The sequence below is a fragment of the Furipterus horrens genome, unplaced genomic scaffold (assembly GCF_987537825.1).
Source record: "Furipterus horrens unplaced genomic scaffold, mFurHor1.1.pri manual_scaffold_5, whole genome shotgun sequence".
NCBI classification, from domain to species: domain Eukaryota; kingdom Metazoa; phylum Chordata; class Mammalia; order Chiroptera; family Furipteridae; genus Furipterus; species Furipterus horrens.
The window spans coordinates 23,391,052-23,417,480 of NW_028327175.1; the positions used below are offsets into that span (position 1 = coordinate 23,391,052).

Consider the following 26,429-nt stretch of genomic DNA (forward strand, 5'->3'; position numbering starts at 1 on the left):
ACCGTGAGGAATTATGCAGTCATTAAAATTTGAAGCATGATTTTTTTTTAAATTACGGATTTGTAGAAAAATGTTTTTTGCTCATTTCTTGTAGAAAATGCTTAACAAAATCATACAGTGGGGATAGCACACATTGATCATGCATTTTGATCTGAAGCAATAAAGCAGGGCCCAAGGTCATGCTTGCTTTAGAAGATAACCCAGGGTTAAAGCAGTGTTTATATCCTCATTCTGAAACATCTTTGCTTTTTTCTTACCCTAAAAATCTTCCAAAGTGATTTTTTAAATATCACTCTTACCAGTTTAGTATTCTCTTAGAAAAAGAAATTTGTATAAGGTTTTACAGCTGGCAAACATCCTCAACACACTTAGGCATCTCCCTCCAACATTTGAAATAAGCGCAACTTTCTTCCTTTTAAAAATGTGGTAAATGCCAGCAGACTACTCATTTTACGCAAGAAGCAAATTACATTTAAGAAAAAGTGATTTAAATGTTTTCCTTTACTGTTTATTATTTAGGTTGATGTAGTCTTCATACTGCTTCAACTAAATTAGTTATGAGACAAATTATTCTGAAAATCCTTACTAAACTGTTATCATAGGTCATTTGTTATGATGAAGTTAGAAAGTCCCAGAACTATATTTTTTTGTATTATTCCTCCATTTCCACCAAAACATTCAATTAGTATGGAATGTCAGAAGTACAGGTTCTGGTTTTGATGTTAATATTATGACCCTAAGACACAATGTCAATGTCACATAACATCCCCAAACCACCACCTCAGTTTCCCTAAGCATAAAATTATAAAGCTAATTCTTATCTTCTCACACAGGGATGTTCTGAGATTGGGGGGAAAAAGTATCTGAAACACCTTCCGGGGATAAAAAAGCTGTATAAAACATAAAAACCAAGATAGTCATTTTTTTCCCCTGTTTTTCAACCAAACTGTCTTTTTCAAACATGAAAACAAAGTCAACCAACAAGTGCCTACTTACAAGAAAACTCTTTAAGGCTCTTTTAATGGGCCTACCCCTTTATTGGCATCATACCCCAATAAATGCTGTGGAATAAAGGATGAAGAGTTTTGCAAAAATGACTATTTCACTTGATTCTGGACCATGTGTGAGATTCTACACTAGTCATTTTAAGTGGTTCAAACACTTAATTGGCTGTGGGACTCTAAGTCACCTAACATCTCCACCTATTTTCTTTATCTGTAAAATTAAGATATAATACCTACCTCCCAGTGTGTTATAAGAATTAAGTGTCTAAGACTGGGGTGGGCAAACTATGGCCTGTGGGCCAAAGCTGGCCTGCCACCTGTTTTTGTATGGAATACCAGCTAAAGATGATTTTTTTACATTTTTAAATAGTTGAAAAAAATCAGAAGAATATTTCATGACATGTGAAAATATATAAAAATTCAAAATTCAGCATTCATAAGTAATTTTATTAGAACATGCCACATTCATTTATGTACCGCCTTTGGCTGTGTTCATGCTATAACAGAAAAGTTGAATAGTTGGGACAGAGAACATCGGCCTACAAAGCCTGAAATATTTACTGTCTGGTGGTCCTTTACAGGAGAAGTTTGTCAGCCCTTGGTCTAATACATAGAAAATAATTACAGTTAGGAATGTGTGCAATCTTCATGTCTCTACCATTAAGTGGTATTAAGAGCATTTTCTTTTTTCAGAAGGACGGGGTTAAATAAATTGCCTGAAGTCACATAGCTAGGCAGTGGAAAAGCCAGTTTGACCCCAATGCCTATTTTCTTTCTGTCATATTATCCACTGTTTTAAAAAATATATTAAGTGATCATAATTTTAAATAGTTTAACAGAATTTTACTAAATATAAAAGACTGATTATATGAGTTTTTGATTTAATTATTTTTTCTTTTTTCAAAGAATCCAGAAACCATCTGATCAGTATGCTTTAAATGCTGTAATAACCAGGTTTTTCTGTAAATTCCAATTCCTTGTTAATTTAAAAACAAAACTTTGTAGTTCTAGAGATCCAAAACTAAGAAGTAGTAAAATGTTTTAAAATTATTTATTGAAAAAACCACAATACTTATCATTTTTTATGCTAAGTACTCATAAAATTGATAAGTACTCACAATTCACAGAAACAGTAAACCACTTATTAGATGTATATTAATTTTATGTTCTATAGTTGTTACCCCCAAAAGGTGACCTCGACCAACCCTATCTCCTTTACATTTTCCTTTTAAAAACCCAAGTTGCCACTGTAATATAGGAATGTGAAAAGTAGTAAACCTGAAACAAGCAAATATTGTGAGCACCATATCAGTTGACTTAAGGTGACCTTATTAACTTTTTAAAATGTTGTAATCATCAAAAATCAACATGCCAACATCTCCCAAGACTGAGAAGGTACCAACCACATCATCATGGGTACTGTCACTGTTACAATGTGCACCATAACATCAGCAGTTCAGTAATTAGTAAACTAACTTAAATGAACTAACAGTATCCAGAAGGAATTTTACTTTTCAATATTTTTAAATCTAGTATTTTTGTCATGGGCAGTCTCAGTTTAAATTATTCAGTAGGATGATTAATTGGTAATATTTTTTATAATATTGTCAGCAGAGATTAGACACATTAATATAGTACTCTGGATATGCTGTGGAAAATTTAATTCGAAGATCCTTTAGTGGATTGGCTTGCGTTTACCAAAAAGCTGTTGTGGGTCCGTCCCCCCCCCCCCCCCCATCCCTTATATGTATTGCTCTAGCACTGCTCTAGAATACAACAATGAAAGGCGTTCCTGCTCTCATGTGGCTTATCGTCTGGATGTGAGTGATGAACATATAACGTGACTCATCATTCTGGTTTGCCCAGTGGAGGGGTTTCCTGGGATACAAGACTTTCAGTGGTAAAACTGGGAGATCAGTCACAAACAGCAAGTACTAGTGGTAGCCCGTTTCCCAAAACCGTCTCCGAAGACACCGCACTGGTGCCTTTATGCAGACCCCTCCCACATTGAATAAGGCTGAGTGACCTTTGTTATATGGAATAACGATGTTTTAGTCAACAATGTACCACATTCATATAAAAGTATATAGCACGTACAATTATGTACAGTACTTGATAAGACTGTCACTGGCTTGTGTACATACTATACTTTTTGTGAGTATACGCTAATTATAAAAAAAAGTTTGCTATAAAACGGTATTTATCCCGTGTTCTGCCAGATGCATCCTCATACATCTCTTTACCACATCTTGATTGCATAGTTTTCTGTTGTACTTGATTAAATCTCATGTTGTTTTGTGCATTAACCTGCTGTACAGGCTTGTAGCCTAGGAGCAATGGGCTATATCATATAGTCCAGTTGTGTAGTAGGCTAGACCATCTATGTTTGTGTAAGCGCACTCTATGATGCTCACATAACAAAATCACTGAACTACGTAGTTTTCAGAACTTTTCCCCATCCAGCATATGACTGTGATACCATCTGTGAAAATAACTGTGTGACTTCCCAGACCAGGCCATAACAGACAATTATGGCTTCCACTTTGCTCTTTTTTGGAGGAAGCCAACTGTCATGTTATGAGGACACTCAAGCAGTCCCGTGGAGCAGTCAGCTCTGTGAGGAACAAAAACCTCTTGCTATCAGCCTGTAAATAAGCCATTTTCCAAGGGGATCCTTCAGCTAGTCAAACCTTCACATGACTTCAGTCCTGGACCACATGTTCACGACAATGTCATGACATCCTGAGACAGAAACTCAGATTATCAAAGTTTGCTGTTTTAAGCTGCTAAATTTGGGGCTAATTTGATATAGTAATAAATAACAGTGCTACAGAGAAAAGTTATGCTTAGTAAAGACTTCAGAGCGGGGAGTGGGGGCAGGCACTGTATTTGACAAGATGGTGTGGATAGGCCTTTCTTATAAAGGCATTTGGGCAGAAACCTTGAAGGAAGTGATCCAGCAACAGAACGTTCCCAGTGGAGCTGAAAGAGTTTCTCAGACTTAGTACCAACAAAAGATGTTGGCTTAGCCTTGTTAGAGGAACAACAACAGTTTCAATGTGACCGCAGTGGAATGAGCAGAGTGGAAAGGGGGGTTGGAAGGAGGTCAGAGTGCAGGAATAATTGTGCTGGCAAATCATAGGGCCTCCTAGAATAAAGACTTGCTTATCCCATACAAGCCGCTATAACAAAATACTATAGACAGAGTGACTTACAACAACAAATTTATATCTCACAGTTCTGGAGGCTGGATCAGGGTGCCAGCATGGTCTGGTGAGGGACCTCTTTCTGGTCACAGACTTCTTATTGTATCCTCTCCTGGGATCTTAGAAAAAAGCATTGATCCTATCATGAAGGCTCTGCCCTTATGACCTAATCAGCTCCCAAAGCCCCGCCACCCCCCAACACCACCACCCTGGGCATTAGGCTTTCTTTCAACATAGGAATTTGGGGATGAGGAGAGACACAGACTTTCAGATCATAGTGTTAAGACGCTTGACTTTTATTTTGAGTCAAGGGAAGCCACTGGAGGGTTTTGAGTAAGAAGGACAACATTGCCTTGACCTAGATTTTTCAAAACGTCTCCATCTTCTTTGGTGTTATGGGCTACTTGGGTGCTGAACATGTAATGTTCAGTCTGTAGCTGTGACGACTGGTTCAGTTAGGCTGTGCAGATGAGTCTAAGCACTCCCCAAGCCTTCGACATTCATGTTTCCTACACAACTGCGCTGCTACATCTGAGGGCACAGAATTAACTGAGCACATGAAATGAGGCTAGTCCGAATGTGGATGAGCTGTTAATTGTAAAACACGCTAGAGTTCCAAGGTTTAGTACCAACAACGAATGTAAAATTTCATTAAACTTTTGTAATGATTATATGTTGAAATAATATTTTGGATATACTGGGTTAAATAAAACATCAACCCTATCTTTTTTTTTAAATCGCGGCTACTATTCAATTTAAGATGGCATATGTGGCTTGGATTGGATTTCAATTGGGCAGCGATTTGGCGGGCTCTTTACTCCCAGTTAGCATGTTTTCATTCCTGACTTTAGCCTGCGCCCTTCCCTAAGAAAGGCCGGGCTCAGGCCTGGGCTCCCGGTTTTCCCGTGTATTCTCTCAGCCTCAGGCCTGAGTGTCCGGTGTCTCTGAACTCCAGCTGGCCGGCGAGGGCTCGGGTGGGCAGATTCGAGAGCTGGCAACCCTCGCTTTCGTGACACCAATTCACCCGGCAGCAGGGGCGCGGCGAGTGGCCCTCGAAAAATCCCCGACCATCGCGGGGACGCCAGGGACCACTCTCAGGATCCTCCCAGGCCCGGGAGCCGTACAGTGCGCCCCGTTCCCCCTTCTGTCGCAGCGATCGCCTAAACCGCATCACATCGCTCCCAAAACCAAGAAGGAATGTAACCGAGAAGTCTCGGAGGCCTCGGATCATCACCCATCTTAAAAGACTCAATCAAAACTCACCTCTGAGAATACAATCAACACCCAGGCTGACCCAATCAACATCGGTCTTAGGCCGAGTAGGTGGGGCCTCATTAGCCAGTGGCATTTGTCGCCTTTCCTGGCTCCTCATTGGAAGGGGTACGGGTCCAGAGGCGGGATTTCCTGTCCAGCCGGGAATGACTTCCGTCGTGTACAGTCTCCTCCTTCAGATCCACTCAGGAAGTCGGCATCCATTCTACCTCTTGGCCTGCAGTGAGGCGAATTAAGGTTTGAGCGCCTTGTGGGGTCAGGACGCTGATCACTAGATTGCTGCCTCTGTCGCCTCTGATTTCCTGCCTGAGGATGGCGACGTACACCTGCATCACCTGCCGGGTGGCTTTCGACGACCCGGAGATGCAGCGGGCCCACTACAAAACGGATTGGCACCGCTACAACTTGAAGCGAAAAGTGGCCGACATGGCCCCAGTCACTGCCGAGGGCTTCCAGGAGCGCGTGCGGGCCCAGCGGGCCGTGGCGGAGCAGGCGAGCAAGGGCACGGCCACCTACTGCGCCGTATGCAGTAAGAGGTTCGCCTGTTTGAACGCCTACGAGAACCACCTCAAGTCTCGGCGGCATGTGGAGCTGGAGAGGAAGGCGGTGAATCGCAAGGTGGAGATGATGAACGAAAAGAACTTGGAGAAGGGGTTGGGTTTGGACAGTGTGGACAAGGATACCATGAACGCGGCCATCCAGCAGGCCATCAAGGCTCAGCCGTCTCCCAAGAAGGGCCCGTCAGCGCCCAGTAAGGAGTCCGGGAGTCCTGTGGCGGCGGCCGATGGGGGACGTGTGCCTAACGACCGAGACCCGGCCGAGAAACCTCCCCGGTTCCAGTGGTTTGAACAGCAGGCGAAGAAGCTGGCGAAGCAGCAGGGGGAGGAGGGGAGTGAGGACGAGGACCTGGATGGAGACGGTCAGGGCTCTGAGTGTGGGGGGCGGGGGGGGGGCGGGGAATTGGCCCCTCTTTGGTGTCCAGATTGATACTCAGGGTTGCCTGGAGGGAGGGATCCGTTTTTAAGTGGAGCGAGTGAGTAAGCGGTTTCGGTGCTTTGTGTCGCTGGTCTGTCCAGCATCCCGGCGAGAAGTTTTGTCTGTTTAGTTCACTGTTGTAGATTCAGGGCCCCTGGGGGAGAATAGGTTCTTAAAAAACTCTCGTGGAAGGAATTGGTGCTTTCTCTGGTTTGAATAAGGAGGCTTTTTTTAAAACAAATGCATAGAAGGGCATGCTGTAATTCCCTTGTCTTTCTGGTTCTGATGGTTTTGCACTTGATTTAGTTGATCGAAACAGTAAAATGAGGGGTTCCCCCAGAACTGCGCTGCTGCTACATCTGAAGTGAGGAGCTGGAGCCAGCAACGTGGCCTTCACTTTATTTATTCCTTCTTCCCCTCATCACACGTCTTAGAAGCGCTGATTGTGTGTGTGCATATAGACACAGGAAGGAAGCCAGGACTCCTTCAAGGAGCTTCCTGTGGGCTGGGAAGGAAAGATTAAGGTATTTCTTAGCCATGCTAATTGGTCTGCGGTAAAGGACTAGTTAAAATTGAGATCTTGAAAGAGGGGTTGTCCTGGGAGGTAAATCCGCACTCTCTCCCCAAATACTGGACACGACCACCTCGTGTTTGTGCATCTGTGTGGTTTCTTGACTGCCATGACCACTTTCTTGAAACTAACCTTGTTTTGCAAATCTCTGGCTTGAAGACTGGGAAGATGTTGATTCTGATGAAGACTCGGAATGTGAGGACGCTGAATCGATGGATGAGTTGGAGGAGCAAGATGCAGAGGAGAAAGAGGCAGGGGGAAGTCCCCCACCTGGCGCCATCTCTGTCAAGGACTGCTTATTTTGTCCCCATCACTCAAGCTCCCTTATGAAGAACGTGGCTCATATGACTAAAATCCACAGCTTCTTTATTCCTGATATAGAATATCTTTCAGATCTTAAGGGGCTGATTCAGTATTTGGGTAAGTACAATAACTTTCCTTTTAATGAGGACATAGCACGTTGGGGGGTAGGTCTTCAGGAGACATTAGTTTCATGTTTCTCATCAGTCTTTGAATTAATTACATGTTTGTTTTGTGAAGATAGAAACTCGGTGCATCTTTTTTGAGTGGTGCAGATATGTGGTGAGATTTATACTGGCCACAAAGCTTTTTTCACATTTTTTCCCCTCACATTATTTTTCCAGGAGAGAAAGTGGGTGTTGGGAAGATTTGCTTGTGGTGCAATGAGAAAGGGAAGTCCTTCTACTCCACAGAGGCTGTACAAGCGCATATGAACGACAAAAGCCACTGTAAGCTCTTCACAGATGGGGATGCGGCTTTGGAATTTGCAGACTTCTATGACTTTAGGTAAGTCTGTGTTTTGTAATGTGAAGTGAAATAAAGTCATTGTCTTTGCATTGAAGCGACATTAGATGTGCCAGTGCCTGATATATGGCTGGCACTGTACAATATGTTTTTTATAACTCTTACACTTCTGTATATATGGGTGGTTATTCCCTCTTGTTTTGTAGATAAAAAACTGAGTGTAACAGAGTTAAAAACACACATATGATAAAGAGATCTGATAAGGAAAAGATGTTAGTCCCCAAACTGAAATTTGTCTGACTTGAAAATTTGGGGGTTCTTTGGCAATTAACGGCTAGGACTTCAGTTTTGGCAGTTAACCTTATGAACAGAGGCACAGCAATTAGGCTTTGGTTTTCCTGAGAGTCCTTGAAGCACAAGCTGTCTCGTAAGGGAGTTGAGGTGGTTGCTGTACTAGGCTGGTCCTAGGCTTTTGATGGTGAGATTATTCCCTAGGTGGTTCACTCTTTACTAGAAACATGTATAATTGATAAATCATGCACCGAATCTATACTTGTCACTCTTGAACAGCTAATTCCCAGTGCCAAGATGCCTCTGACCTAGCACAAGTGTGCTACGCAGGGTTTGTATAATTCCCATGCCAGGTGTGCGTCATCCATGTGATAACGAGTGTTCAGAAAAGTCCTCATCTTTCAGTTGTCTTCTGCATTTTCTTCCTTATTTCTCTTGTAGTGAAGGAGAGTTTTTCATTTTTGTTACTTTGGTGTCTGGGTGGTGGTATCCCATTATGCTTTTAATTTGCATTTCTCTGATGATGACCACTGTAGTGAGAACCTTTCATGTATTAGCCATTTAGATATCTCTTATGAAGTGTTTGATCTTTTTTTTTTCTTTTGGGTTATCTGTCTACTGTTAACATTTTATGTGTATCTCTCCAATTATTTTCTATGTATTTGTGGACATTTGTAGGAACATAGAGATTCTTCTAGAAGTGCACTGTCCAATATGGTAATTACTAGGTATACTCATGTGGCTATTTAACTTAATTAGAAATTAAATGACAAATTTAAAAATTTAGTTCTTCAGTTGCACAACTACATGTCAAAGCTCGGTGCTTGAAAGCGCATAGATTAGTAGCTACTATTTCAGATGCACAAACATAGACAATTTCTGTATCACAGAATTCTATTGGACAGCACCATTCTAGAACCTTAAAAAAACTTTTAAAAAAATTTCAGTTAACCATTGATGTACAATATTATATTTCAGCTGTACAGCATAGTGATTAGACACGTATATAACTTACAAATAGATCACCTTAAGTCTAGTACCCATCTGACACCATATATAGTTATTGCAATATTATTGACTCTATTCCTTATGCTGTACTTTAGAATCTCCTGACTGGTTTCCCCCCCCATTTCACCCTTCTCCCCAAGCCCACTCCCATCTGGCAACCATCAGTTTACAGAACTTACTATTATAATGGGTAAGTTGATGAGAGCTGCATATCCAGCTTGACATTTTCTTCCTTTCTGTCTGCTTTCCTAGGGAGAAACATATAGGTAAAAAAATTCAGTTTTAGCTCTGGCTGATGTGGCTCAGTGGATTGAGTGCCGGCCTATGAACCAAAGGACCAGTTCAATTCCCAGTTAGGGCACATATGTGGGTTGCAGGCCAGGTCCCCAGTTGGGGGTGAGTGAGAGGCAACCATGCATTGATGTTTCTCTCCTTTTCTTTCGCCCTCCCTTCTTCTCTCTAAAAATAAATAAATAAAACCTTAGAAAAGTTAAAATTCAATTTTAGGTCATTTGCTCATTCTTTTTTTAGTACAATTTTAGGTTCATAGCAAAATTGAGCAGCAGGTACAGAGATTTTCCTTGTACCCCTGCCTCCCCATGCACATGCATGTCAGCATCTTCCACTAGTTGTATATTTGTTACAATTGATGAACCTACACTGACTCATCATTATCCAAGTTCATAGTTTGCATTAGAGTTCACTCTCGGTGTTCTTAATTGGACAGATGTGTAATGACATTGACCTAAAAATCCTGTGTGTCCCCTCCCTCCACTCTAAACCCTAGAAACCACTGGTCTTTACGTTCTCTGTAGATTTGCTTTTTCCATAACTTCATGTAGTTTGAATCATATAGTATGTGGCCTTTTCAGACAGGCTTCTTTCACTTAGTGATACACCTTTAAGGAACCTCCATGTCTTTATGGCTTGACAGCTCATTTCTTTTTGGTCTGAATGGTATTCTGTTGTTTGGATTTACCATAATTTATCCATTCACCTAGTGAAGGACCTTTTGGTTACTTCACTAAAGCTGCTATAAATATCCATGTGTAGGTTTTTGTGTTGACAGTAGTTTTTAGCTCCTTTGGGGATATAGCAAGCAGCAAGATTTCTGGACCATATGGTAAAAAAATGACCATATGCCATTAGTTTTGTAAAAAACTGCCCAACTGCCATCCGAAGTGGATCTCTCGGCGATGAATGAGCCTTTCTGTCCCTCCACACTCTCACCAGCATTGGCGGTGTTAGGGTTCTGGATTTTGGCCAAATTTAAACAGTTCATTGTTTTAATTTGCATTTCCCTGATGACATGATGCAGAGCATCCTTTTACATGCTTATTTGCCAGCTGTTTATCTTCTTAGTGAAGTGTCTGTAGGTCTTTGGCCCATTTTTTAGTTAGGTATTTGTTTTCTTATTGTTGAGTTTTTAAGATTTAAAAACATATTTTTGATAATAGTATTTTATTGCGTATGTCTTTTGAAAATATTTTCTTTTGCTTGTGGCTTATGTTTTAATATTCTTGACATTGTTTTTCACAGAGTAGACGTTTTTAATTTTAACATAATCCATTATCAGTTGTTTTCTTTCATGGATCATGCCTTTATTGTGGTCACCAAACTCCAAGTCATCTAGATTTTTTCTGTTATCTTCTAGGAGTTTATATAGTTTTGTGTTTTTCATTCAGTTCTGTGATCTGAGTTCACAAGTCGTTTGCACACTTTTACTTAAGAGAAAAATGCTAAAAAGTTGTTTTGCCCTCAAACCTTTCAGCTTGCAGACCCTGCACCTCTGTATCACCCTTTTGGGTAGCTAGTGGGGTTGCCACATTTGCAAATACAATGTCTGGCTTTTGTTAAATTTGAGGTATCAGTCTCTTTATTAATGCCTTCCACTGTCTTCCAGGAGTAGCTACCCAGATCACAAGGAAAAGGAGGATCCTGATGAGACTGAGGGGTTGCCCTCAGAAAAGACCTTGGATTATGATGATGAAACCATGGAGCTGATTCTACCTTCTGGTACGTGCATTTGTCAAAAATAAGTAGCTTAATGCCAGTGAGAGTACTGGAGAGGTATGTCCCCATTCCATTCTTGTCCATACTGAGGGAAAAAGAACATCAAAATTAAAATGTGTGTTTGTGTTCTCAGGTATGTGATACCCTCGGAAGGGTGCCCCTTAGTTCTGTGTTGGCTGTTTTGTTTAAATTGGGTCACTGGTTTTGCTCACTTCTGTTCTAATCAGAATGCTTTCTCAGTCCTTTCTTTTCAAATGCATAGACCTGTTCTGTTCCATTTATCAACTTTTTGTGCCTCATTTAGGTTTTTCTTGTTAATCTTGACATTACTTTTATTCTTTGAACTGATGACTGTTCCCTTGTATTGCTCAGGCTTCCAAATTGGTAGTCAGATGGGATGTATCTGAATGACAGCTCAGGTTGCCTGTTTCTGATTCTAGTGGGGAGGGTTAGAGTCTGAGTTCTGTCTTGTACTGTGGGGAACAGTGTTCATAATGATGGGAATTTAACCCAGGTATGTAAAGATGATGGAAAGCCATTAATACGAGAGTGACCACTGTTGTTTACCATGTTATGATTAGCTGATGAGAAAAGGAGAAACTACTGGAGACACATGTGAGAAGGAAAGAGAATGGAATGGTAGGGAATGAGATGCAAAGAATACCTGGTATTTCTACTGAGTAGTCAGGCAGATATATTATTTTATTTTTACAACAAGCCTCAGGTGCTTGGACCATGTTTACCTGCAGTACCGGGAGCAGATTGCTTTGCCTCTAAATTGTTAGGGAATGAAAGAAAGGGGCAGGAGGTGAGCTATAAGTCCAGTATCCCTGGTTTTTAAAGTCTGAGTTTCCTTGCTCACAGCTTCAGGTCACTTACTGAGTCATGTTATTTTAAAGTATTGGCTAACAAACGTCAGGACAGCTCCATGACGTAGACTTAGAAGTGGTGATGTAATTGGTTTGCTGTTGAGTGCTGTGAAACCCTATACTTGTAGACAAACTTAGGAAAGACCTAACTAGCATCCAGGTACTACCTTATCCCAGAGGTTCTTAACTAGGCCATGCCTGTGTTTTTTTTACGCCCTGTAGAAAGGGTTGGCATGAATGTTAGCATGAAGCTAATTTGAGAAGGATTCTAATGTGAAGAGCTTAGTGCTATTTTATCTACCACACTTCATAGATTTGGCTTTAATCTGGTTTCAAAAACAGTAGTTGTGATAACCTTAAATCTAGTTCCTTCAGATCAAGTAGCTGATTCCAGAACCAGTAACAAAGAGCATCCAGTAGAGGGCACTGTGGGCATGAGTTTGAAAACTGGCTCAGTTCTTTGAAGGCGTTGCTCTTCAGTTCCTGTGGAGTAAGTTGGTATGAAAAACACATCTAGTTACCTGCTGACTACCCAGATGAAACTGTTGGTGGATCCACAAGAGATACATAAGTAACCTTAGGAAAATTACAGCTGGAGATATTTTTCTTTTCCACTACCTAATGTCATTGATTGTTAGGCTGTTTGTTAAGTAGGAGTGGACAGTTCTGTAAGTGGTTATTGCTGTGGCGACAGATAGATGGACAGGTTGTGACTTCACCATAAAACCCATCTGTTACATATTGGGCAGTCACAGTGTGTTCTAAAAATAATTTTCCTTAATGAGCCTTCACGTGGAGCTCTTCTCAGCACATTATACTTGGTGCTTAATGTCAGGTGCTCACTGTCATTGACACAGGGCAGGGGTGGCTCTGAACACTGTGCCTTCATTTCTCCTGCAACCTGTTGGAAACCTTGGCATTGAGTAATGAAACCTTTTCTAGGATGTTTTTAAAAAATCAGGCTTCAAGAAATACATATTGCCAAATGCTGAAGAATACAAATATATTGATGTGTTATGTGCTAATGACCAGCATTATCATTTAATGATTTTAAGGTAGTCATCATTACAAATTTGGAGCATTCTGACCTAACATTATAAATAGAAAATCACAATGAACAATGCTAGGTTTTCCTGCTCGAGTCTTCATTTCGGTTGGGTCTGTTATCCCATCAGCTATGTCTCGCTTATTTTTCATGATCTGGGAGCACTGTTAACTCTTAAGCTACCAGAACAGTCAGGTTCAGGGAAACATGTTTTCATCCATATTGGTATTCAATGACCATATCATCTTCGATTTGGATGTTTCTTTTTGTCATTCCTTGAGTCTGATTACAAAACAATCAACTGGAAGTAACTGTTTTCCATACCTGTGTAGCAAACAAACTGTTTTTAGGTAGCTTGCCAGGTAGAGAGAGTTAAAACAAAATAACCTACCTAACAGAAGTTCTTTTCATGAAAATTAAAGGTCTAGATCCTAAAAGCAAATACAGCTATCTGCCATATTTACAGTATCCCGTTCATGGTCTTTCTACACAGAGGATTTTGAAAGAAATGATTTTGTAAGTGACAAACTTTCCCAGAAGCTGTCCACCTATGGCTAGGTTTCCTAGCTATATTTCCTTTATTCATTTTCCGCAGAAATAACTGTTTTATGCCTTGTGTATGTGCTGTTGTTAAGTTTCTACATATTTATGTCTCTCTGGGAAGGTGTTTGATTGCTTATTTCCTGATTACTATTCTTGTGAAAACACAACTTGCATTGAGCAGGCTCTCAGGTGATGCCAATACCATTGGCCCAGGATCCTGTTTTGAGAGCCACTGCAGTGGAGGAGCCTGGAGTTAGTCATCCCAGAGGCCTGCTGCCTTCCCTTTCACCTGTGGTGAAGCTGAAGTACAGGGGTCAGCACACCTTTCTTGTAAGGGATCAGATAGTAGAAATTCACTTCTGAAAGCATGGCTGACTTGTATAGTTTTACCAGATCCTTCTAAATAAGCAAAAGCTGTAGAGAGAATTCAACTTAATCATCTTTTAAAATCCTGGGTCACCTGGTAATTTCTGTCATTTAGAAAGCAATAGGGCAGTGTTTCTCAACCCAGTCATTATTGACACTTCAGGCCAGATAGCTCTTTAATGTGGGGGGGCTGTTCAGTGCATTGCAGGATGTTTAGCTGTATCCCTGACCTCTGTCCACTGGATGCCTCGTCCGTACTCTAGCTCTAACGACCAAAGTGTCTCCAAGGCGCTGCCTAGTACCCTCAGGGTAAAATCTCCCCTGTTTGAGAACCACCACTATAGAGAATTTAAGAAAAGGAAAGGTGGATTCATTTCTGTTCTAGACCCAAACTGTGGCTTGTAGGCCTAAACATCAAGACTGTCCTCTGTACTTAATCTTTCTATTAAAAAAAATTTTTTTTAAATCCCTTACTTCCTAGGGTCCTATTATCTGTTTTAGTAGGTGTTGCTGTGTGGATTTCTAAGGGAGGCATATTTTATGTAAGTACAAAATGCTGAGTTTTTCACTTAAAAGCGACTTGGCCATTCTCTTTTTTAAAAATCTCTGTTCGTTTTTTTTGTTTGTTTTCTTTCAGTTTTCAATAAGCCACTTCATCTTTTTTCAACAGACACATAAAATTTTACTCTGGCGTAGCCATTTTCCAGCTTGGTAACCTATAAAGTCTGATTTGGAAAGCCCTTGCTTTAAAGCTCTGTCTTGGAAAACTAACTGACTTAGTAGCTAAATATTGTTCTTTTGAAAAACAGGTGCCAGAGTGGGTCATCGCTCCTTGATGAGATACTATAAACAGCGATTTGGCTTGTCAAGAGCTGTGGCAGTCGCCAAGAATCAGAAGGCCGTGGACCGGGTCCTCCAGCAGTACAGAGCCCTGGGATGGACTGGCAGCACAGGTATGTTGGTGTGGACAGCCATGGACCAGCCCGCAAACCCGTTTTACAGCAAGGGGCTGGCGTGAGGCCGCTTCCATTTATGTCGTCTTTGTGGAACTTAACCTCCTGGCTCTTTGGCTTCCTTTACCACTTGATATGTTTATGGCAGTAAGCCCAAAGTTTGTGACTTAAAAAGTTTCTATTCCTGTCACAGTAACTTCCTAAAACTGTATACACTATTAACTTTTTCAGAAGATAATAAGTCCCAGAAAAAGTATTTAGTAATCATGGAGTATTGTAATTGTCCTGGAGGTTACGCAGAAGAATTAAATAGTATCCTCGTGGCAAATAGTTTGAGCTATGGAGTTAAACATGACCTATCTGATATACTTGTAAGTTCTTAAATGATGAGTGTGAATAAGTTAATTTACTCACACCTCTTTTTCCTCATTTATAAAATGTGATAGTAATAATAGGACCTCCCTCATAGAGTTGGGCAGGTTGAATATCATAATGCATGTGTAATATAGTATGTGCACATAATCAAGGCTAGCTATCCTTTTTTTAACTTTTCCATAGAAAACTTAGTAAGAGTCGGAGGAATAAAGCAGGCCACTGAGATTGTTAGTGTCTGAAATGTTATCGTTATGAAATTATTTAAAGCTGTTCTGATGGGTCTACTGTGTGAAGCTCTTTCCTCAGCTCTTCTTGGAAAGCATCAGCCCTTTAGAGGACTGTGGAGACATTAAGAAGAGAGCTCTGTTTTAATAGCCTGGAAAGCCACATCCAACTAAAATCCATTTGCAATGCCACTGTGTTCAAATACACTTGGTTTCCTTAACTGTGGCTACCTATGAGCTTTTATTACTAGGTCAGAACAGATGAAATATAGGGAGAAGTCACAGCAAAAAGGCTCTGTCATATAATCCACCCTCTGCTGGTCCTCAGGCGGGGAGGGCACCCAGGCTGGATACGGATGACTCGATCTGCGACAGACCCTTCGCACATCACGTGGGCCCTGAAGTGCATCTGCTTGGTGGCATTGTGACCTGGGGCCACTTAAATCTAGCCGACACTGGCTTTAACCTTACACTTCTTGATTGTGTAACTCAGTTTATAGTCCCTGCTTTTCTCTGTCCCCTTAGATCAATAGGTCTTTACCTTTGGGCTTATAGACCCTTTTCAGATGATGAAATATAAAAGGGTCATCCCAGAGGAAAGTATAGGTATATATAGAAATTCTGGTATTCAATTCTGGGGTGTACATGAACCCCTGGCCCATTGCATGGAGACCCTAAATTAGCAACTTTTCTTGAACTACAAGTATCTTCAACTAAGTTTGAGATTCTCTGCAAAGATTGGGTTTTCTCTGATCACAAATAACAGACATTTGCTAATTTCTTATCCCCTTTCCAACCACAGGAGCGGCTCTTATGAGCAAGCGGGACATGCAGTATGTCCAGAGGATGAAGTCAAAATGGTTGCTGAAGACGGGAATGAAGAACAATGCCACCAAGCAGATGCACTTCAGGCCCCAGGTGGTGTTCTAAGGGCCTGCCTGCTGCGGATCAAGTCACCGTGTCCTGCACAGGTGCCTTCCTTGTCTGAGGACCAGCAGAAGCCGGATTGTATGACGGAGCCTTTTTACAGCTACAGTTCTCCCTGTACTTCATCTCTTCCGACATAATAATAAAAGGCAGAATCCTACTGGCTTTCCAATGTCATTTCTATACGGGGTTTAAAGGTTATATTTTCACAGAGTGAGTGGTGTGTCTACTGGACTTTGCGCTACTGCTAGGCAGTGTCTTTATTGTCTCAGCTTTTATCTGATTTGTGGCTGTCAGAATAATACGGGAAACTTCAGTAACTTGTTCATTCCAAAGTTTAACTTTCAGGAGAAGAACTTGCCAGGTAACACACAGTAACCTATGTAAGGGGACTCATTTGAGTGTCACTCATTTGAATGTATAATGACTCATGAGGTGGTGAACATCTCTGGGCATGTTTGGTAAATCCCGGCAAAGCTAAAGAGCCTGCCAGTGGCTTGCTGTAAAGTCTTTTTATATCCAAATGTGAACACACAAGGACGGTTCTGTGCACTCACTCAGCTTCCAGTGCTGCCTTTACCTGCCTGAGCAGTTAGTTCAGGAAGGAAATAAGTGTAAAATGTTTCAATCTCATTTTCGAAACAAATTACCTCAGTGAAATTTCTGAAGAGATTCTCAGTTTACGTAGCTGAGAGGAAACAGTGATTTATCAGAAATGAAGTTAAACATGAAGCTCAGATCCATTGAGTGATCTTTGTGACTTTGGAAAACTGACTTGGCTTTTTCTGTCCGTAAAGTGGGGTGTTTACTACCTCACAGGTTGTTGGGGTTAAATAAGTCTGCTGAGACCCGTCACTCTCTGAGACCCTCACATACAGTAAGTGCAAGATTGCCCTGCTGAGCACACCGGTGCCGGGAGACCTTGCTTGTCCTTAGCCCGTGTTCACTGGCCCTCGTATGCTAGATACATGCCTCTTTCAACTTTGGATGCAGGGTTGAGGTAATTCTGTTTCCTCTGTATACTGGTCCATTATCGTCCACAGTGGAGGGGTCGCTGCCTTTAATTTTGCTCCTTCATCCTGTTGTCTAACATCCTCCTTGTGCAAGTGCCTACTCTTGTGTTTGACACATTTTAAATCTATGTCCTGGGAAAATGAAGTAGTGCTTTACACAAGGTGTGTTTTTAATTTACAGTTAACTAAATGGACACCACACTGTGCGGGGACTTTTGTCAGTTCCATTTTCCATTCACTCAACGTGATAAACCTAGTTTATTGCTTCTGATGGCTGTGAGGTGTCCGTAGAATGTGCTTGTCTCCTACCAGCTGTTACACACCAGCTCAGCACTAGTGTACCTCGCTAGTGTCCATACCCTTTTAGTTTTGAGCATTTTTACCTGGGGGCGTGAGCAATGAGGATAGTATGTTTGCTGACCTATAAAATACCCCTGCTATTTATTTAATTTCTACTTCCAGGCTTCAGGAGATAACTTCTTACCATGTTTCCCTGAAAATAAGACAGTGTCTTCTATTAATTTTTGCTTCTAAACACGTGCTAGGTCTTATTTTCAGGGGATGTTGTATTTTTCCATGAATAAGAATTCACATTTATTGTTGAACAAAAAATTAACATTTATTAATATACTGTAGTCATGTCATCACAAACATCAGCATTACCAGCCAAACTCTGAATTCCATCAAGAATTTGGGGGGAGCTATAGCTATGACTGCCACTAAGTCTTATTTTCAGGGGAGGCCTTATATTTCTAAGCTTGAAAGAAATTGCACTAGGTCTTATTTTCGGGGAAACGGTAGTTCTGATTCTGGATTTGTGAAACAATTCACAATCTCACCTCTATCTACATCACAGTTATAAAATTTAGAAAATTCTATTAGGAGGGCAAAGAAAAGAGAGATGTAAATATCTCCTTAATAGTTGAATGAACCAGACAAGAAGCATGGCAAATTTTGGAGAAACTTTTTTTGTGGCGTAGGAAAGTTTGGAAATGTCTGCTAGTTTATTTCCTGGTTTTCCTCTCCTTGGATGTTTTTTCTTTTCCTAAGCACACAGTTTCCCATTCTGTCTTATGTACTTAGGATCCTTTGGGCTTCCTGGCCCATTCCCACACAGTGATTTGCTACCAGTTCACCCCATTTTGTTCCTTTCATAGCCACATGCTCTTTTCCTGATACCTCATGCCTGTCACATTGGAGAAACAGGTGGAACCTGCCAAGCAGGTATAAGCTTAAGACCTGGGGAAGGTTGTATCCTTAACGTCATGCTTGATCACTTTAAATTTCCCTACTTATAATATAGTGTTTCTCCATATACATCATGCAAATATTGGAAACACCACTGTAACTTAATGGGAGAGAAAAGAAGAGTGAAAAGTGTAGACACCATCTTAATATTATAAAAAGAGCTTTGACATGGTAAACCCCCTGCCAGGGTCTCTGGACACTCAGGGGTTCCCAGGTCACACTTTGAGAACTACTGCATTACATTTAAGTGCTTCTCAATACACACAGTGTAAGTGTCTTGGCTGAATACTAAGTGCTCCTTAAAAAACAGTGTTTCCTCAAGTAAATCCCAGCCTCGTGTATAGAAGGAGCAGCGGCTGTGTGATCAGAGACGGGGGTACCATCTTGCTTCCTCCCTGGTAGTTTGCTAAGTTTGTTTCACTCTGTCTCAGATTCCTCCTCCATAATAGGGCTAGTCAAAATCCCTTGCAGAGACATGGTAGGAATTCCACAAATACAGACAAGATGCCTAAAAGGTGCTGACACGCAGAGGATAGGAGGCCTGGTCAGGGTAGCTGTTAGCTTGGATTAATCAACAATGGCCATGGAAGGGAGGATAAGGGTTGTGTTTGGCCAAAAGGGAAGGAAAAGAGAGCCAACAGGGCCAATCCACAAACCCTTACCTGAGAACTAGGTAGGTGTTGAAAGTCAGATGTGTTCAGAGATACATAAGTTTGGAGTTTTAGAAAGTTAATACTGTGCCTATACTGTATATAACATTAGGCCTCCATAGGTCTTAGAGAACCACCTGATAAACACATTGCTCTTTCTGTGGAGGAACGTATTCTACTCCCACCAAGGCCTAGAAATAGCGTGGGTCTGTTTGGGCCAGGTTTGGATACCAAAGGACTTACAAACCATCTTTCAGTGTTCACAGCTCTGGGGATTTTTGGACTGTGAGTAAGGGATTGTAGGTCTTATCAAACGCTACTGTGACAACACCAAGCAAGAATGTGCCTGTGCGATTTCATTCATGAGCAAGAAGCAGGCATCTCAGGATCCAGAAACACCTTGGCTAGCTTTCGCCTTTCAACCAGCTTTATAGGATCCCCGGGTTAGAACAGTGGCCTCTGACTTCCTTTCTTTGGCTGTTGTTTACATGTTAAAGTCCAAACACTTATTATACATGGGTGGGGAGAGGGAGTTAGACATGTGGAGTGTGTGTGTGTGGTTCAAATTGAACCCAATAACAAGTGTCTTTTTTTTCCCTTTCTCTTTAAACAAATTCTTAACGAACGCATAGAACGTATGTCTTCAGTTTTTTTGAAGTCCATCTAGACAGGAGCCTACTTTTCTGAAGAATTAAGATAGGTGAGATGACATATTTTAGATACTGATAAGATCATTTATCTGCCACATTCACAGGGATGGAAACTGAACACATTTAAAAAGCTGTAAACAAGAGCCCGTGCTCATTGTTTCATGCCCATAATCCCCATTTTACAGAATTTCACAGAGAAATAAGCCCAAATTTGTTTGAAGATGAAAGCTTGCTATAAATTAATGTTGAACAATGTAAAAGGATTGCAGGTCCCTGTAAGTAAACTTCTGAAGAATTCATCAGAATTTGAAAGGACACAAGATTATGACAAGGCTTGTGGATCTTGAGAAACCACTTCAGCTACTGGTTTTTGTGGGATTTAAGATAATTTGCAGCTACAAAGATAAAATCATTTTAAATGATTTTTTTTGCCTACACTATTATTCTGAGTTTAGGGGGACACGAGTTACATTTATTCGGACCCCTATACATGCTACACACATTACTAGACACTTTATTTTGTTGTTTCCAACTTAAAAACATGCATATTTTTAATTGTAGTAGGCCCTTTTAATTCAGCATCATGGTATTAAAATGTTCCTCCCTGGCCATGCCAAAAAGCAACAAATGTTTGTTAAAAGGCAGGGAAGTAGAAGGAGGGACTTTTTATAATATGGGTCTTTAGTTAAATAGAAATGGCTGCTGCAGTGAGTTGGGAAGACTTGGCTTTTATCCTTTGATAGTCTTCCTTACTTTTTTCTTTCCTCCCTACCTCTACCTACTTCCCTCTCTTGTATGTTCTCTTTCTCTTTCCCTCCCTCCCTTCCTCCCTTGCCCCTCTATCTCTCCCTCCTTTTCTCCTTTTCCTTCCTTTCTTCTTCCCTCCCTGCCTCTCTCCCTCCTTCCCTTTTTCCCTTCCTTCCTTCTTTCTTTCTTTCTTTCTTTCTTTTTCTTTCTTTCTTTCTTTCTTTCTTTCTTTCTTTCTTTCTTTCTTTCTTTCTTTCTTTCTTTCTTTCTTTCTTTCTTTCTTATTTTACCTGTCAAAAGTGGATTTTAATGTTTGTATAGATAATAAATCACTGCTACTTTATTGTCTTCATTATCTGGAATTGCTTTAGGAATGACAATTATTGTACAACCACAATTAGCTGAACCCAGGGCTTCTACTGAGATCCCTAGGACAGTAAACACCAGGCTCATGGACACCTGTCTGATCTTACCATGGATACACAAACTCAGAAACTCAGTATGTACCTGTATCTCCCCTCCAGGACTGAGGCCCTCATTCCCCCAGCTTCCCTGAGTGCTGGACTTTGATTTCTCATATGTGAGTCCCTCTGTAGGAATGGCCTTCAGCTGAAGGAAGCCCCCTTGCCCAAGGCCACACCCCCCTCTGCAGGGACAGCCTGCATCCAGTGGCTGCCCCCTCACCTTGAGTAAGTCAACTCTGAAGGCTTTCCCAGATTCAGAACTCTCCATGGGTTTGCCTAGGGCCTTTATTGCTACAGTATCATTGTGCAATTCCCAATGCAGAATCGTTTTTCTCTTCTTTGTAGGCATCCACCCTGAATGCACTCCCCATTAAAAGTCCTGCCTGTAGATCTCCATTTCAGTTTCTGGGGAGCAGAACTAAAACCATTGGTGCCAGGAATGGTCCAAGGAAGGAGGCTCTTACAAGAGGTCTGGAACTGGGTCACCAGCTGGCCCGTGGTCAATGAGGACACCACCACACAGGCGGGTGTAGAATACCAGTAGCCTTGGGCAGGCTGTAGCCCTGCAATTGTTCACATTTTCACCTTGGTGAGACAGCTGGGAGGGAGTGCACTGGTGGGTGCAGGCTCTGGCTATTTGAGAGGCTCAAGGAAAGTGGTAACTTTGAGTACACTAAGTCCTCAATGTCATCAATAGTTTCTTGGAAACTGCAACTTTAAGCAAAACAGCATATAACAAAACTGATTTTACCATAGGCTAATTGACATAAACTCGAGTTTAGTCGCTACATCATCTTCTGGTCATCTTCTGAATAAAGACCCGAAACACTTCTAGTATTAAACATCAGAATAAACATGAGCGATGGCTTCCAGCCAAGATGGAGGCTTAGACGGACACGCTCGGTCTCCCTCTACAACTAGAGTGGAATACAACTACTTCAAAACAAAAGATAACTAGAAATTCCAGAAAATAAAGCTACACGGAAGCCCAACGCATGAAGTTATAAACCAGCGGCGCTCTTTGGGCAGGTAGGACGAGCGAAAGGGGGCGGTGCTGTTTGCGGTGGCACCTGGGACAGCGGCGGGGAGAACAATCCCAGCGGCAGGGAGAACAATCCCGGCTGCAGTCAAACCCCGGCAGCTCGCGACCCCAACACTGGGGAAAGCAGCCACCACATCGCCTTGAACAGTGAGGCCCAGGGGGGCGGGAGGACGGATCCCGGTCTCCTAGCGGAATAACTGAGTGAATCCATCTTGGACCCCCGCCCCCACAGAAAGCGACACAGGGCTGCGAAATAGGTTGCAGACAGGCGCCGGTTGCTGGGTTGTGACGACAAAGCACCACGGCGCAGCGAGAAAGGTTGCGGAAAGGCGCCGGTCGCTGGGTCGTGACGAGTACACAGGCACTGCCCCCTATTGCCGGCCCAAGAAAACAAAACGCATCTGTCAAAATGAGGCACACGACCATAGAAGTACCGGTGGCTCAGCTCACTAGGCAACAGATGAGGAATCTGACAGATGAACAAATAAGAAACCTGTCAGAGGCTCAGTTCAGGGCCATTGTTATCAGGTGGCTTACAGAATTAACAAAAGATCTGGAAAAAGATGAGAGAGAAGCGAAAAACACTCATAACGAAAGGAACAAAACCACATACGAGACAGATTGTGAGGAAAAAAAATCCAGAGTTCATTTCAACAAACCAGAATACAGAGAAGGAACGGGAAGCAACGATGAGAGGATCAGAAACCTCTGGGACAGCTATAAAAGGCCCAACATAAGAATCATTGGCTTGCCAGAGAACGAAGAAGACGAACTAGAACTTGAAAAATTGAGTGAAAATATAATAAAGGAGAACTTCCCAAACTTGGGGAAGGAAATAGACTTACAGGTCCAGGAAGCACAGAGAATTCCAAAAAAACTGGACCCAGGGAGAACCACTCCAAGACACATTATAATCAAAATGTCAAAAATTAAAGATAAAGAGAGAATCTTAAAAGCAGCAAGAGAAAAGAAAAGAATCATGTACAAAGGGGTCCCAAGTAGACTATCAGCCGACTTCTCAAGGGACACCCTGCAGGCAAGAAGGGACTGGCAAGAAATATTCAAAGTAATGAAAATCCAAAACCTACAACCACGAATACTCTATCCAGCGAAATTGTCATTCAGAATAGAAGGACAGAGAAAGTGTTTCCAGGACAAAATAAAACTGAAAGAGTTCATTAGATCCAAACCACTGTTATATGAGATGTTAAAGGGACTGGTTTAGAAAAAGGAGGATCAAAACTATGAAATCTAAAATGAAAACTGCATCACAAGAAACAACAGAAGCTAGGGAATTGAAACAAGGGCAAACTAGACAGGCAACGAGAGTGAAAAAAGAACTATAGGTACGGGGAACATATTGGGGGGAGGTCAACAGGGAGGGGGAATGGGGAGAGGGAGGGAGATGATATAGGAATTGGGGATCATGGTGGGAGGGAATGGAGTGGACGGAGAGAGGTTGAGAAGAACTATATGCACAACTAATGGACATGGTCTAAGAGGGGGGGACAACTGGAGGGAGGGGGGCCACAAGGTGGAGGGGAGCAGAGGGAAGGGAAATTGGGACGGATGTAATATTATAATCAATAAAACACATTAAAAAAAAAGAATAAACATGAGCTAAATGTACATTTAAGATAGATTAATAAAAACAAGATAAGGATTTTCCAACCTGCTGATTCTAGTTCAGGTCTGCCACCATTAATATACTCAGTACAGCAAGGGTGGTGGTCCCCATCATGTGCTCATTCAGCTCACTGTTCTGCCCAGGTCAAAACCCGGGATAATGATCATTCAGTGCAGATTGCCATCAGGTCAACTCATTACCTAATGTGTGTGTTGCTGTGACTGAATATCCAATGTGTCAGCAACAGAAACCAACACTGAGGCCCCAGTACAGCATCCTTTCCTGAGGAGACCAACTAATTTCTTTTTTTTTTTTTAAGTATATTTTATTGATTATGTTTTTACAGTAGTCCAATTTTTTTTTTTTTTGGCCCTTTGCTCCCCTCTTCCCAGGACCCCCCTTCCCTCCAGCAATCCCACCCCTCTTAGTTCATATCCATGGGTTGTGCATATAAGTTCTTTGGCTTCACTGTTTCCTATAATACTCTTAACTTACCCTGTCTATTTTGTACCAACCAATTATGCTTCTTAATCCCTGCACCATTTCCCCATTTCATCCCCTTCCCCCTCCCAGCTGATAATCCTCCACATGATCCTCATACCTATGATTCTGTTCCTGTTCTGGTTGTTTGCTTAGTTCGTTTTTGTTTTTATTTGTTAGATTCAGTTGTTGATAGTTGTGAGTTTGCTGTCATTTTAATGTTCATAGTTTATATCTTCTTTTTCTTAAATGAGTCCCTTTAACATTTCATATAATAATGGCTTGGTGAAAATGAACTTCTTTAGCTTTACCTTGTCTGGGAAGCACTTCATCTGTCTTTCCATTCTAAATGATAGCTTTGCTGGATAGAGTAATCTTGGTTGTAGGTCTTTGCTTTTCATCACATTGAATACTTCTTGCCAGTCCCTTCTTGCCTGCGAAGTTTTTTTTTTGAGAAAGCAGCTTATAGTGTTATAGACACCCCTTTGTAGGTAACTCTCTGCTTTTCTCTTGCTGCTTTTAAGATTCTCTCTTTATCTTGAAACTTTGGCATTTTAATTATGATGTGTGTTGGTGTGATCCTCTTTGGGTCTAGCTTGTTTGGAACTCTCTGTGCTTCCTGGACTTGTATGTCTATTTCTTTCACCAAATTTGGGAAGTTTTCCTTCATTATTTTTTCACATAAGCTTTCAATTTCTTGCTCTTCCTCTTCTCCTTCTGGCACCTCTATGATTTAGATGTTGGCACACTTAAAGTTGTCCCAGAGGCTCCTAAGCCTCTCCTCATTTTTTTCAATTCTTGTTTCCTCATTTTGTACTGGTTGATTGTTTTTTCCTTCCTTATGTTCCAAATTATTGATTTGAACCCCAGTGTTCTTCCCTTAACCATTGGTTTTATTCATTTAGCATAGCTTTCACTTGTTCCCTTGTGTGTTTGCCATACTTAAGCATATCTGTCAAGCCTGTGAGCATCTTTATCACCAGAGTTTTGAAGTCTGCATCTGTTAGGTTGGCTATCTCCTCATCACTTACTTCTCCCACTGGAACCTTGATCCATTCCCTCTTTTCAGCCATACTTCTCTGTTTCCTCATCTTGACAAGCTCCTGTGTTTGTTTGCCTCTGTGTCTTAGGTAAAGCTGTTACACCTGTTACATTGTGAGGGACGGAGCCTTAGGTATTCATCAGTACAGGGAGGCCTGTTTCACCAAGTTGTGGTGCTGTGTAGGGGAGGGGCCTGAAAGGAAAAAATGCCACTTGCTCAGCACTCACTCCTTTTCCAGGCACCTCTCCCACTTCCATATGGGACTGGCACCTCTCTAGCTATTGCCCTGGCCATGGTTCCCAGAGTGGGTGGGTCTGCAGATGTTCTAGGGCTGTGGGGGCCCTTTAAACAAGAGGATTCTGCTGAGAGACCGGCAATTTCTTTCTCTTCCCCAACTCCCAATGGTTTGCACAGTCAGAAGCAATGAGGCTTTATTTTTCTCGGCACTGCAACCGTGAGCTGTGTGGTCTGGTCTGGTGCTGGAAGCGCTCCCCAGGTGTCCCTTTCTACTTTTTAAAATGTGTGACTGCACTTTCTACCGGCCTGCTGCTGCTGCCCCTGCTGCTGCCACCACACCGCATCCTCTCTGCCCCGGCTCTGCCCCTCCTACCTGTCTGGATGAGTATTTCTTCTTTATATCTTTGTTTGTTGGACTTCCATGCAGCTCAGTTTTCTAGAACTTCTGGTTGTCTCTAGTTTTGAGGTAGTTGTATTCCTTCTTAGTTGTGGAGGGTGACACAGTGTGTCTTTCTAGGCCTCCATCTTGACCGGAAGTCCCACCAACCAGTTTCTTGTTAGCAACTTGATTACATTAGATCTCTTTCAATCTGAAAGTGGCAATGATGTGTCTTGACTGGCACATCTTCAAGAAGTGGCTTTGCTCTTTCTGCTCACAGGGACTTAGACACCAACATTATTGATGAATTTATATATAATTTATAAAGTGACATGGGATTCTACATGATGTAACCCTGGACCAAAAATTCCATTATAATAGCAATGGAAGAGCAACACTGGCCATTTATAACCATGGGACCCACTGGATTCCACCACTCCATA

The 26,429-nt window shown here is 41.7% G+C and overlaps 1 protein-coding gene across 1 annotated transcript; it reads left to right on the top strand.

The window, feature by feature from the left end:
• The first annotated feature begins 5,642 nt into the window (after positions 1–5,642).
• On the top strand, positions 5,643–16,567 carry ZNF622 (zinc finger protein 622). Its single transcript, XM_090276214.1, has 6 exons — positions 5,643–6,401; positions 7,188–7,448; positions 7,673–7,835; positions 10,996–11,108; positions 14,738–14,881; positions 16,283–16,567. The coding sequence occupies exons 1-6, from the start codon at positions 5,795–5,797 to the stop codon at positions 16,408–16,410; spliced, it is 1,416 nt and encodes a 471-aa protein (XP_090132340.1). The 5' UTR covers positions 5,643–5,794; the 3' UTR covers positions 16,411–16,567.
• The last annotated feature ends 9,862 nt before the right edge of the window (positions 16,568–26,429 follow it).